This window comes from Zosterops lateralis (assembly GCF_965231275.1).
Source record: "Zosterops lateralis genome assembly, chromosome: 5".
Taxonomy (NCBI): Eukaryota; Metazoa; Chordata; class Aves; order Passeriformes; family Zosteropidae; genus Zosterops; species Zosterops lateralis.
In genome coordinates, this window is record NC_139766.1 from 35316369 (window position 1) to 35331105 (window position 14737).

The 14737-nt window shown below is 40.0% G+C and overlaps 2 protein-coding genes across 2 annotated transcripts in view; one reads left to right on the top strand and one right to left on the bottom strand.

The window, feature by feature from the left end:
* Positions 1–1961: 1961 nt before the first annotated feature.
* On the bottom strand, positions 1962–9432 carry SPCS3 (signal peptidase complex subunit 3). Its single transcript, XM_083861946.1, has 5 exons — positions 9224–9432; positions 6681–6756; positions 4070–4144; positions 2544–2659; positions 1962–2122 (listed from the first exon to the last, which is right to left on the bottom strand). Exons 1-5 carry the CDS (start codon positions 9364–9366, stop codon positions 1990–1992), a joined length of 543 nt encoding a protein of 180 aa, XP_083718072.1. The 5' UTR covers positions 9367–9432; the 3' UTR covers positions 1962–1989.
* ASB5 (ankyrin repeat and SOCS box containing 5) overlaps positions 9188–14737 on the top strand; it is a 41174-nt gene continuing 35624 nt past the window's right edge. The window contains exon 1 of the mRNA XM_083861943.1: positions 9188–9298. The gene's annotated coding sequence lies outside the window, so the exon portion shown is untranslated. The remainder of the gene's footprint in view (positions 9299–14737) is intronic.

Below are 14737 nucleotides of genomic sequence, written 5' to 3' on the forward strand. Positions count from 1 at the left end.
GCCACAAGAAATGTTTCAGTAAACAATTCAAGAATATAATTTATAAAAAAAATCCACTTACTCAGCAATTACCAAAACAAATAGACAACTTTGCCCAACTATCTCTAAAAATATTTTGTTTTCCTTCTCTATGACAGTTTTAAGTTCTCTGTAACAGTTTTTAGAGCCATATATACATTTGATATCAAAGCACAACAAAAAGAGTATGTGTTTCAATGTGCTGATTATACTACTCTGTGGAAAACAGCACAAGTTCAGAGAATTGAAATTCATGCAAACGTGCTGAACACAAATGAAAAATTCTCCTAAAACATTCCTGTGACAAAAATGTTTTAGTCTTCACACTTAAACAATTCTTTTTTTGTAAAGACAAAGCACCTTTTGGGAATTTTTATCAAGAACTTTTTGATTAATACACCAACATGAAGAATGTATTAAATAATCACTTAGGGGTAATTCACAAATATTAAAGATCCCTTTTTAAAAGCAGTTAGCTCCTTCAAAATCAATCAACTCTTAGGTGACTCAAAACAAAGGAGGATACTCTGCTTTAATCTTTTGCATCTCTTCTTTTGTAAGGTTTTTCACACTGCAGTTCTCATCATTTTTCCTATTACTTTTTTTCTGATTTACAGTATTAAAACCTGAGTTTTAGATTCCTCTTTTTCTAAGTCCCCACTACATCCAGAACATTCCCTGTGTGGCAATAAATTGTCATACTTTGTTTGAAGATACACACGTAAATTACGGACTGTGCCAGGAAGGCGATAGCGAGGTGATCGCCTTCTCCTGGGTATCTGATGACCTAAGTGCACCAGTGATATCTTGTATCACCACAAACCACCCTTATTGCCACCAGGCAATCCTGACACCCTGCTCCTTCCCTCCTCCCAACCCTGACAGCATTCACAGCTGTAGCACACACAGGGGGATGTGCAGGCACAGAGAGGGCACTTCTTCCACAGAGGTGCTGACTGAGGCTGCTACACGCTGCTTGCTACCTTTCCTGGTTCACACAACTCAGCACGACTTACAGGTAGACTCATTGACACTCAAGTTGTAAATCTGCCTCAATTACTCTGTCTTACCATAGGGAAATCCTCTATTTTGGAAAGTTTTGCCCAGACTGTTCAGGGATCATGTATCCTATTCCTTGCTGTGGAAGGTCTCCTCTAATATTAATTGTCTCAGCCCCTTCCAGAACAAGCATGTTCATCCTTCCTGATAAAGAGATCCCAATAAAAATGCAGAGATTCCATTTTAGAAAGCCTTTCTTTACCTAAAGCATCTACTTTTCTTACCGACTTAGCCTTATGTCTTATGCTTGAAGTGTTAAGACTCATACTGAACAGGTTTCTTTTTATTCTTCCCGTTTGCTGCATTGCAAGTAGTTATTAAAATGATTTGTAATACAGAACAGGATGTGGGCTACATGAGTGGCACTCAAGATCTGAGACTTGACTGATAGATAATGAACTATCAGTTTTTCAAGTAGCTGCTGGCAGTCCTAGAAATGACCAAACTTAGCCTACTGTAACATACTGCACATGGATTTAAAAAATGCCCTAAAACGGAATAGCCATTTCCTTCAGGCACTCCCAGAAACCAACTCCAGAAGGTGCATTTGAGTCCTACATAAAATAAATATCACAGTACTTAAAAAGCCCAAACACAGGAAAACTACCTTCTGTTTAAAAATATTTATTTAAAAGAAAAGGAGATCTATACTTAGATGGCCAGAAAAAAAAAATCTTCAGTTTTCCCCTCTCAAAACCGTAATTCTGCAGTTTACCTTTCCCTTAAGTTTCAGCTTCAATGCTTTATTTAAAAAAAAAACCCACCTGAATTTTCCTTTTCCTATGCTACTAGCCTGAGGAAATTAAGTTCCATTCAGTGAAAAGTCGCATGGGATGCAAGAAGAAACTGCAATAAAATGTATCCACAATATACAAGTATAAAAATATTTTGCTTGTGATTCAGTACTATAATTTAATAACTTTTTGTTGTTTCATAGGTATCTGGGAAAGGTACAGACACATGTCCTGATCCTGTCACAAGAGGTAGAATGCCAGCATTTGGTACAACATTCCAGGAGAGAGTCAAGGTGATATTCCTGTTTCCCCTGCAAAAGCAACAAAGACTATCAGCACAAATATTCAAGTTAACCAATTTAATTAACAGTTACTAGTATTAAATGCATTTGGATATGGATTGTTTATCTGGTCCAGAAACAATAAGCTTTTTGATTTTAGGTAGTTACTGCCTGCATTTTTTTTTTTTTTTACTTGACTCCTTCAGAGACTGAAGGCAGACACCTAGAAGCCTGCTGCTCATAACAGCAGTGCATCTTCTAGCATACAGAATTCATAGGATATCTTGTATCCCACGGCCGTCTTCTAACAATCAAAGATGCAACAGAGATGACAGAGTATCAGATAGAATATAGGTACCTTCCCACACCAATGAACACATGTATTAAATGCAAAGTATGTAAGTAAATAAAGATACCATGAATAACAGTAATAAAACAAATATTTACTTACTTGAGACCATTTCCATCATCAAAGAAGAAGTACTTTGACTTCATGTCTTTTAAGGACAGCCTTGGGTTATCTCCTCTCAACATGATCTTGTCCCAAAGGACCACCTGATTGAGGGCCTAAAATCACAATTGTAATTAAGTCAGCAAGGTAACTTACCAGATCACATTTAGACACTAGACCTTCATCGCACTATTCATCTAAAACCCGTGAAGTACATGCTTGCAATCCATAATAATTTAACAAACTAATGCTTCGTAATGGGGTAATGTAATGCTACTACATAGTGAAGTGTGGCACGGAATAAATGGAAACAACAAGGAATATCTTAAAACACAAGATAGACATTTTAAAAAAGTCATATGCTTTAGAAGAGTTACAAAGCATAAAGGGGTTTCCTTCTGAATTGCAAAGGTAAGTAAAGCAGTATTTAGACTTCGTTTCAAATAAAGGACTTAAACTAAGTTATTATGACTCTGCTTACGTATTTAACGTTTTTCCAACTTTATTGGAAATCTCTACTTGAATTGCAAGCATAACCCCCAAAAAATTTATGAACAGTTGAAAAAGTGAGATTCCAAGTTCTTACATTACTGAAACTTCATACTGTTCTTTTAAGTAGATGCTAAACAGTCTTGTTTAGTACTTTATAGAACAATACTTAGATACTTCTCAGTATTTGGGAGAGGTGGTGATTTATGTGGGGAAAAAAAACCCCTAAAATAGGGAACAATACAATAAAATCACAGAAACCCTAAGAACTATTCTAGGACAAACACAGTATCTGCCATCTTCTTTAATATAACTAAGATACTTCAAAAAAAACAAGAAAAAAAAAAAAAGACAGTTTTGTAGAGCAAGTTAAGAAAACCCCCAAGCTTTGATCATATCCTTGCAATGTGACCACAGCAGCTTTAACTAAAATCCAATGGTACCATGGCAGCATGGTGTTTCATTAAAGTAATTTTTTTAAAGGTTGCTCCACATAGCTTCTATCAGATCAGTAAAAAGGGTATTCAGCTATCCAAAGGGAAGGCACAGTAGCAACCAATTTATAAGAGCAAGGCAAATTATTTTCAGAAGTATGACAAAGTAATGTAAATGAATCATGGGACTATAATAACTTCTGTGATCTATGAACAAAAGACACACCACATCAGGCCAGCCCAGAAGCCACTCTCTCTTGTTCCTAACAGCAGTCAACTGCAGAAATTTAGAAAAAAAAGTAAAATGGACAGAAAACGTGAAAAATCTCATTTACAGTATACTATGGTAAGTATACTGCAACACAAGGCATGTGTTATTCTTCTTGCATTCTACTGGGCATATATCAAGTTAGGTTCCATGGAGGTGAACTTCCCAGCCTACAGTTAAACTGTCAAGGAAATAATCATGAAGGCCAGTAAAAACAGCCCAGGCTAGTAGGAAATGCTGGTGGCCTCAACTCTTCCCAGCAGAAATACAGAATGTTTAAAAATAGCTGCAGTACTAAAATGGGTAATCGCTTCAAACTTCTTTTTAATACTTACATTGTTTTTCGTTGAATATTCTGCCGACAAATATAGAAACAATTGTTTAACGTTCCAATCAAATATACTCTGCAGATGTATGCAAGTTAAGAAAAATACCATACTGTACTTACATAACCTTGCTTTATTTTTACTAGATCTAGGTTGTCTATAATCATTACAGTGAGCTCTTACCCTACAATCATTACAGTGAGATCTTACCCTTCAACCTCATCTTTCTCATAAATCAGAGCACTGCCAGCAGCTGGAACACATATTTTTGTCATAATAAAGTGACAGTTTTTTAGGTGGGTATTTCTTTTTACTATTTATAAAATGTAGCAGCTATTTCTCCTCCAATAATTTAACAGTTCTATATTTGACACTGCAAGCTAGTAACCAGAATCCTCTGCTAGACAACCTATTATAAAACCTTAAACATGAAAGTCACAACAGAATTCTTCCATAAATATCCTCAAGGAAATTTTGTGTACTATTGGAGAACCCTCATATCCAAATACAGTAACATTAAACAATATATACATACAAAATTGGTGAAGTGTAGGGAATACAAACAGCCTTTAATGCCCATTTTAGAGAAATCAGAATATGGGAAGTATTTCATATAGGGACCCAAAAATTAGCAAATTTGATTCCTTACTGGCAACAAAGAAAGCTCATTAGACTCGAACAAAGCTCTGCTCAGATTTTTGATCAACAGTAAAAAACTGATTACTGCCATTTGAGACAGAATAATAATGATGGGATTCCAAATAGTTGTCTGTTTACTTAACAATAATGTGTGACTGCTAAGGAAAAGACTTTTTAATTCACAATAGAGATTAGCTATAATGTTTTATTTCCTAGTCCTCTTTTGTATTCTGTTTGCCATTATCTCAAAGAATAAAGATTCCCCAACCAGCCTCAAAATCTGTTTCTTCTTCTTCCACTCATCCCAAGATAAGTATGTTTCTAAGCTACTAATTCAAATGGTAAAAAAAGGAAAGAATTAAATATTTAACTGCTGTCACTGCAACACTAGGTAGAAACATTTTACTTGAACATTTTTTGTCATTTGGCTCAAAATATCAAACAAGGTTCCGAAGCTCTCCTTGACAGGATTTCTTATCACTTGCAAAAGTTAGCAGTGAATTAAATAAGCTTAAAGGAGTTTGTGAAAACTGCATGTTTCCCCTTCCTTTGCCTAGTTCCTTTTCCTAACTGTCATTTTATTTAACAACTTCTTTCTGGTAGTTAAGACAGTCAATGTACCTGTATCTCTTTACAAATTTTGAACAAAAACCCCTACCACACAGTTGCATTTTATATCTCTAAATATTGCAAGCTTTATTTATGCCAGGCATGAGAGATTTAGTCAGAATCTGTAAAAAAATAAGAGAGGCTGTTACTAGTAGAAGTAAGATTCTACTAGTAACAAACATGGAATCTTTATGCCCACATATTGCAGACTAATCCTTGTATAAGAATATTTCCTTTAGAGGTCCTGTCCTGCCTTGCTCTGCTTCTCTCTATACACAATGTGTCCAAGTCTATGCATCTACTTTAGAATTTCAGTCTCCAATTTTAATATGTATAAGCATTTCAGAGGTAAAACTCAGGTTTAGGAGCTTAACTCTCCTTCTTCCAGTTGATTAAAAAAAAATCCTCTTATTTCTGTGCAGAATGACTTGCAAAAATCTGATTAGCCTGTTTATCCAGCATTTGTACCAAGAGCTGTATTTTGTGTAGTCTGCTCACACAACAGCCTTCTTCAAAAGAGCAAAACCAAAACACAGAGGTAATCAGTGTCCTGCCTAACAGTGACAAAAGGGAGCAGACAGGGAAAAATCCCAGGATACTCAGAACCAGCTGCAAAATGTGGTTTAGCGTAATCACCTGAAAATGCCACCAATTATTTCGTACTGACTTCTGCAGAAAAACTTTCAAGAGCCTAAATCCAGTCTAGCAGGGAAGCAAAGAAGTACAAAAGAGAAACTGCAAAACTGCAACAGCAATTGAGAAAGAGGCCAAAAAACAATGTGATCAGTGTTATAGCAAATCATATGCTTCCCAATGAATTTCATACTATATAATACCAAAGATTAGAGTTTTAATATCTAAGCAAGTGAAGGATTACGCCTTCTTTATTTTTAGAAGACAGGTACTTCTATGCAACCATTATACAGTCAGAACTTTGAAAGCCTCACAACAAAATGAGTTTGAAAAGTGCAGTTCCTAGGTTAGGTATGACATTCAAAACAAACCCCACATAAACCCTACCATTAATTCACTCCTCAAACCACCGATACACATTTCACTTAAAAGTAATAATGTCTCGATGTTAAACTGCACTGCCCATTATTAGGTCCAGCACACTTCACCATAGAGCCTGATTTTAAAAACAGGCATTAAACAACTTGTCATCTACTAGAGACCAAACAGCTGGCTTAAGTTCTAGTTCACTATCATAGCTATGCAAAATACTATTCTTAGCTGCTTAAAATTTTTATTTTAAGACAAATTGCTAGTTTTCCCCAAGCCCTGAATATCTGAAGATAATAAGGTAACAAAAATAGACATCAAAGTGCTGTTATTCCAGAAAGTTTGCAAACCATTTTTTTCTATTAAGGATATCTGCAGTAATGTCAAATGTGACGAATCCCAGATCACTTCTTTCTCTAGGTCCAGTGAAATCTTCTACATTTTTTCTAAGAGAAAACAAAACACAACACAAGATTATCTTTTCTCATTATCTGCCTTTTATACGCTACATAAATAATGGTTCTTATTAGATATTTCCCTCATCCATTTTCATATTTTGTTTCAAATACTTCTGGCTAAAATGTAATCAACATCACAAACTAACACCTATCTTCCAGAAATTATGTGTCCCAGTTTTAAATGTCAGGCCTTGTCACTATGGTGTCAAAGACATACAAGTAGACTGTTGACTTTTTCCTGTTAACAAAAAATCTGTATCTAAGGTGGACTACATTTTGTTTTAGTAAAATATGTTTTAGCATCCCCAAATATGTAAAACTGTGTGGGACATCATCACCATAGCAGTCTGCTGGCAACCTTTTAAAATATCATTTCTCAACTGTCCTTGAAAAAACAAAGCCTCTCATGCTCTGACCATTCCAATAAGACAGTTTACGTGCATAGTTCACCCAAGTTTCAAGATTTATTCCTAAAATGTATTTAAATAACTGCATGAAGAAAATAGCTATTTTCATCTACATTTTGGAAAACTGTACAAGTTTGGAAGACTGTATTATAAACCTACATTTGGAACAGTACCTTATGTTGCCACACTAAATCACAATAGAAAGAGCAACTGAAAAATAACAGACACACCAGATATTTCCATATGTATTCATAAAGCTTATCAATTTACCAAACTTACCATCTACAAAGAAAAATACCACAAGCAATTAGCTTGACAATAAACTGTGAACCTCAGCTCCTCACAGAACAGATTTTTTATGAATTATGAACGTCATAGTTACATTTATTCCAGTTGGGAAATTAGTCAATTAAAACATCATTTCATTAAAGCCAAGTTTAGTAATCCCAAATTAAATTTAAAAAAAAAAGTTCATAAGTAGAGAAAACAGTTTTGGAGATAGTAGTTAAGAAAACCACCACCAAATCTTCACAATTTAAGCCTTGGTATGAATTTCCATCCCTTTGCAAAAAGCAGTAAACCTTCTCAAGCACTTGACTTCACCTCTGAACCACTGTCAGTCAGGTGGAGCAGCAGGCCTTAAGCTTGAGGTCTCCAGAACTTCTCAGACATTCAAGAGAAGCAGCTTAGGTATAGCATCTCCCAGAAATGCCAGACCTGTGCAGCACAGAAGGGACTGGCAATACACATTCCACCCAAATTAGGCATTAGTACGCTGCCTCATATATGCTGAGCTCACCATAACACTCAAAGACATGCTTTTGTGCCAATCTTATGCTGTTGCCATCCTCAGTGTTGCATGAATACAGGTTTAGGGTTTTTTCCTGTGGTATTAAACCAGTCTGAAAGGTGATGGCAGTCCCTTTATTTGCATTTATCTCTCCTTTCAAGTCCTGCCATTAGGCACCCACTGGTGCCACTTACCTTGGGGTGGTTCCCAAGCTCCACAGAACCTCCACCAAACCACAAAATGGCCTGGGTTGGGAGGGGCATTAAAGATCACCAAGGTCCAACCTCCCTGACATGGACAGGACCACCTTTCACAAGGCCAGGTTGTGCAGAGCTCCATCCAACCTGGCACTAAACACTTCCAAAAGTGGGCTGCTTTAGCTCCCTCATCTGGACCCAAACCAATCGAACAAAAACACCCATGAGCTGAGTTAAAGCAGCTCAGTGAAGTGTCCTACGAGCCAGGCTCTCCTGTGGAGCTCTGGTAAAGACCCACATGGCAGAACCGGGAGCCAGGACTCCGCTCATTGGTGCTGTAACAGCTGCTCCAGGGCTTGTGGAACTACTGCCCTCCACAGCACACGGACTGAATGGAAGTTTTCTGTGACGAAGTCTCCTCTCAGAGGAAAAAACCTACCCCTAACCAACACCAAAATTGGGAAAAAAAGGTCCCCCGGCAAAAGTTTGCATCAGAACATTTTATGTGTAGGCAACACGTTCTGATGTGGCATTGTGTCCTACCCCTGGTGCATTTCGCAGAGAAGAAGGCGTCCCAATCACTTTGCTGCCATAGGACAGAAAGTACGCTAGGTTATCAAAAGAGAAACCCAAGAGAACAACTAATTGAAAGACAAAGGCACTGCGATCGGATAAATGTCCATAGGATAAACTCCACGTTCCTCTGGCTCCCTGCCTCTCCACCAGAGCGGGCAATAACCGGCTCCGCTCCGCCGTGAGGGGCCGCCCCGCCCCCACTGGCCCGGCCGCGCCGGTCCCCGAGCGCCGCCCCGCCCCCATTGGCCCGGCCGCGCCGGTCCCGAGCGCCGCCCCGCCCCCATTGGCCCGGCCGCGCCGTCGTGGGGCGCCCCCATTGGCCGGGCCGGCGGCGCAGGAGGCCGAGCCCGCGCCGCGCGAGGAGCGGACACCCCTCACCCGTCCCGGCCCCCGCCCTCGGCTCCCGGGCCCTTCGCCTCCCCAGCGGGCGGCAGCCCGGCCCGGCCCTCCCCCGCCACTCCCTTCCATCTCCCCGCCGCACTCACAGCGTGACCCGGGAGACGGCGATGCGGACGGGCACGCTGCGCTCCTTGAAGGCGGTGGTGATGAAGCAGCCGAAGGTGAGCGCCGCCATCACGCTCAGCGAGAAGGCGAAGAGCGAGTTGGCCCGGGACAGCACCGTGTTCATCTCCCCGCTGGGCCCGGCCGGGGTGCGGCCGCTGGTCGGGCGGGGCGGACGCGGCAGGAAGCGGGCGGCGGGCACGGGGCGCGCGCGCGACCGCCGGCAGGGGGCGGGGCCTGCCGGGAGCCCGCCCAGCCGGGACGAGGCCCCGCCCCCTGCCCGCCCGGGCCGGTTCCGCCAGGAGATGGGCGGGGCCGGCGCGACATGGCGGCCGCGATGGGGATGGGGGTGGGGGGTGGTCTAGCTGCCGCCGCCTGTGCTCCCCGGGCATTCCCTCTTACCGGGGACTTGGGGTTTGTCGCTCTGCTGCGTTTTTGCATTCGTATAGTAAAACATGCATAGGTTTTAGGCGAAGGCTTGTATTTTCAATCGATGTCTTGCTTTCACTGGTACTGTGATTTGCCATTCCCTGCCTTGTTTCCTCTAGGACGTTCCTATTAATTTCCGTTTGTTACATACATGCTCAGCAAGTAAATCTTCTTGCCTAAAAATTTCCTTCAGTTGATGGGCTCGTTCCAGCCCATCTAAAGTCCTTTTTCTTTGCCGGATGGCGTTGGCAGGGTGGGGCGGCCTTTCTCCTTACCCACCGATTTGGTTCAAATTTCCATTCAAATTGGTACCAGCAAAGATCAGTTTCTGTACTGAGGTGATCCCTAACTCCTCCCGAGGCCCCTGTTTGGTGCCCGTTCCTGCTTCCCGGGCCTGCAACACTATGAATGTGAGAACCAAGGGGAACGGGAGCTTTTACAATGCTTTGGGGTCGATTTGTTGGTTGGTTGTTTGTTTGTTTTTTTTTCACGTTCCCAACTGCTATATTCTTTTGTATTAACTACACCAGGGCTGATTAAAGGGGATTTCTCGGGGCAGGCAACAGATGTCAGCAGTGATTCAGTTATGTTTAATTCCGTTTTCCCGGCACCGAGGCTCCAGGGCCGCAGACAGGGGCAGTGGGAACAGGGCTCAGTGCAGGAGGCCAAAGGGGGGAGGCCTCATGGAGACCGGAGGGGTGGCGAGGACAAGGTGGGGACTGTCAGGCCGTCCTGAAACACCTGTGTTCTATAGGGATGGCGCTGTCTCTTCTCCTCCCTCCAGCCAAGAGCTAGGTCTGTGAATCAGGGAAGAAAAATCTTTGCAGATAAAGGTAGGCAATGGAAAAGGAAAAAGATCGTATTGAGGCTTATTGTTTCCCCCCTTACTGAATACCTGTAGCAGGTCTGTTTAGCCTGTAGGATGTGAAGCTACCTATGGAGACATTCCTTTAGGGACCCTGTGTTCCACTATGCAGAGGGTTTCAGTGTGCCTGTGCGTTTGCCACATTGAAATCGTCTCAGGCCGAAGGAAGGTTGGCTCTTTTCTGGTTTGCACTTCGTAATTCTTGACCTTTCTGGTATTTCATAAGAGATTCAGCAGCACAGAGAGTTCCTTGTGTAAAGATTTTTGTTGTCTTGTTATTATTTTATGCTATTCAAAATATTAACTACTGTAATGATTTATGGTCTGGAACTTGTTGTTACTGAAACCTTGAATTACTCTTACAGAAAAGTGGATATTTTTCCCCAAAGTATTTGAAGACTTAGAAGCGTTAAGGAAGCTCTTCCTGTGAGCTGGGGAACATAATCATTTTAGAAGTTATAAAATGTCTGCTGCTTTCAACAGGATAGTTCAAATGTGAACACCATTTTTTTTACTGAATCTACAAAAAAAAAAAAAGGTTTAATCGCCTTTGTTCTTGCTTTTAGTTCATGTAGTTGCTATTTAGAGTTTATCATACTAAACAATCTTTAATAAGAAAAAATGGCTCTTGGGCACAACTTACTAGAATAAACTAGTGAAATTTTCAAACCAGTAGTTAGGTACCTGCAAAGAACCAAAATCAAAAGGCTCAGCTAAATTTATGTGTTTTTAAGGCAATTTATAAATATGGCTATTGCTTGTGGAGGTTTGGATTTATTTTACTTGAAACCTTAAATAAATGTCACTTAAAAGCACAGTATACAGGGAAAGACAGTGTAATTTATTCAAGGACTGATCTATCACTGTTTCAGAATGAAGAAACCTATAGCTTTTTAATGACTGAAAGCTTGCAAAATCAAGATAGGAAAAAATTTTTGAAACAAGGCAGTTGTAGAAGAAGAAGGGGAGATAATTTTTCACAATAGCTGTTTGCTCTGAAGTTCTACATTGTTGTTTGAAAGACAGAAAATCTGTTATTTTGTGAGGAGTGGTGACATAATAGTAATGTCAAAAGCTGCTATCAGCTAAATAAGTTGTGTTACTGGAAGCAAATACTATAATTATGGAAACAAATTTATAGAATCTTGGGGAAGAAGAAAAGTTTGGGAGACCATATCCAAGATGCAGTGGAATGGTATTCATTACACCCAGGCACTACCGTTAAGCCCTGAGCAGCAGAGCACAAGGGATGTCACTGTTGAGGCTATTACTTCAAGAAATGTCATATTTTTCATTACAAACTCATTGAAAAAAATGCAGAGATAGGAATGGCAGCAGCTCTGAAATGTAGAATTTGCCATCCTTCTCTAGTTCTTACGCTAAAATTATCCTTCTTTGAAAATGAGTTTTTGTGCACTCTTTGATCTGTTAAACGTGTTCTTTTTTAATAGTGCCGGCACTTCAATAGGATTGATCCTTGTCAGCAGCTGATGATTAGTAGTCTTTAGAGAGAGAGCAGCTTGCTGACTTTGGTTGACATGTTTCTGCTCTGGTGTTCAAGTTATGGAGCGATTCCTTTCATCATCTGTAAACAAAATAGCAAGTGTTGACACTGACCATCAACAGAGATTGCTATGACTTCTTTGTTTTCCCACTGAAGTCATATTGGTTCTAACATGGCACACATAGATGGAAGCTTTGAGGTGGCTGGCAGTTTGGGCTGTGTGGTTTGTGAATTTCAAGAGAAAGGGGGGTGTGAACTTCAGCCCAGCACCTTTGGTCTTCTTGGGGCTTAAGTTTCTGACTAATTTACAGGTGAAAGTTTAGGTGCCTGTGGCATCTGACACCTAGATAGATGAGGACCTTTTTTTTGATCTAGGGACGAGTGTGTCCTTCCTGATTTTTTTACCATAAATGTCTAAATACTTTCTTGAATTTGTCCTTTGTTAATTTTTGAAGTGCTAATTCTTTAAGAGACAGTGGCAACACGCAGCCTCTCAGGAAGCTCTGGGTAGGAAGATGGAGATTAAAATAAATGTGGCCACGATCAGCTGTCTCTTGCAACAGCCCCCTTTCAGTTAACACCTCTTCTGGATGGCTGATTTTTACAGCTGGTGTGGAAAGGCTGTGACTAAGAGAAGAGGCTTTTTGGACTGCATTTGATTCTAATGTTCTTCTCACCTCCATTTTTATTTTTTTTTAGCTTTGGATCTACACAGTATGCAGACTAAGAAGATAAGCAAGAAGAAATTTTCGCTTATCTTTCTAGTATTATTGTGACTCCTTCAGCAAGAAAATCTCAGGGAATTTTAAGTTTCTGATTTCAGAATGAAGTTGATATTTTACAACATTGTCTTATTTAGGGGCATAATACATGGCAAAATTAAAACTGCATCACAGAGATAACCAAATATTCTTGGCTCCAAAGTCAATATATTTTGGACCCTAACACAGTTAATTTTTGGCTCCTGTGAGGTTAGCCCATTCCATGGCTTATGAAACCAGGTTAGATGAATTCATTCAAACGTTACTGATTTAGCTTAACCTTTCTCAGTTCATTGTGCTTTGCATTCTGGGCAAGAAGCCCAAGTGCTTTTGATCCACTTCACCTGTGTTTTAACCTCATTCACTCAGCCAGTTGCAAGTCTCCATCACAATGTATTTTTATGTCTCTTGTGAAAGCACCAAGCAGAGACTTGTCATGCCTCAGCTTGAAGAAAAAGATGTTTTACTAGCTCTGTCATGGTGATATCATTTAGCTGATACCAATTTCAGTGGATGGAAGAAGCCTCTCTGTTACAAACGCTAGCCATGGGAGTCAGCATATAATGACATAAGCTTGCAGAATAAACTTAACTCTCATCCCTATTATTGACTGTGTAATTTCCTTTTATTAACAACATTCTTAGGGACCAAAATATGCTTTACACAGAATAAAAGGAAAATTAAACCACTTAACTTTCACTTAGTCAAGAAGAAAATACCCCAGTTTGAAGAAAGGGGGAATAAAAGTAACTGGATACTTTCATTGTTTTTAGAAACAAAAAATATTTTTTCAAGAAAAGTTAAATGATTAAAGAAAAAATTTGAAGACAGCCTATAACGTAGAATAAAATTGACATTTCTGGAAGGAATTCAAATAGATGACAAAAGATTCACAGCTCAAGTATTGTTTGTATTTAGAGACATTAATTAATAAGGACCCGTGACATTTTTGCTGTTCATTAAGGAAAAGATTGACTATAAAAACTGCAAAAATACCAGGTTTTAGTGGCATGAATTTAGATAAGGTGGTTGCACTGCCTACTAGGGAAATAGCAAAGTTAATTTGTCAAGCTAGTAGAAATACCACAGTCCTAAGGAAGAAGTTGAATTAGTTGCCAGAAAGGGAATCTGTGTTCTGTAAATACAGTTGGCAATGAAAGAAATTGCTTGGACCCAAGAAAGGAACCCTAAAAAGGGAAAGAGGTGCAACATGAGGAGATTCTTCCCAACATCCACTGATACACCTGTACCAGTACATAAGGCCATCAAAAATTGTGCCTAAGTATCCTTATGAAAAGACAATGAATATGTGCATTTCGACATTATTTCCCCTCATCGTTTGCTACGACATTTTCCGGGGGGCCGTTTGCTCTGTTGCAGGATGGATTGTAGGGGGTTGGTGTGGGTGGATTTTTCAGTGTAAAGTCCAGCAGGTTAGTTTTATCAGCAGTTTAAATTGCCAGATTTTGTACTGAGGAGTGTACCAATACACATTCCTTCCTGTTGATTTCCAGGAAGGGAGAGAGGGGCAGGAACCTTTAACTGAGGAATGGAATGGGCAGCTGGAGGTGGTAACTTTTTAAACTTCTGAAGGGCAAGATTTGCTAGAGTTTGTCTGTCAGCAGGCTGTGTGTGCCTGCTGTCTGACACGTTTCTGGGTTTAGTACTGTCTCTAAGTACACACATGACTTATTTTGGAATCTTCTGTAATACTCTTAATAGTTGAGTTATGTTAGGTATCCAAAGAGGACTGCAACAAATACTGTAAATAAGCTTATTATGTTTCTAGCAGAACTCAGATTGAATTTACTTGCAAGCTTGTTGGTCATACCTACTTCCCTTCTGGGCAGAACTTTCTCTCAGTGATTAGATGGGCTGGTTAAGCAGATCAAGCATGTTCATGTGATAATGTGACAGCAGAATTGGTTGATACTAGACT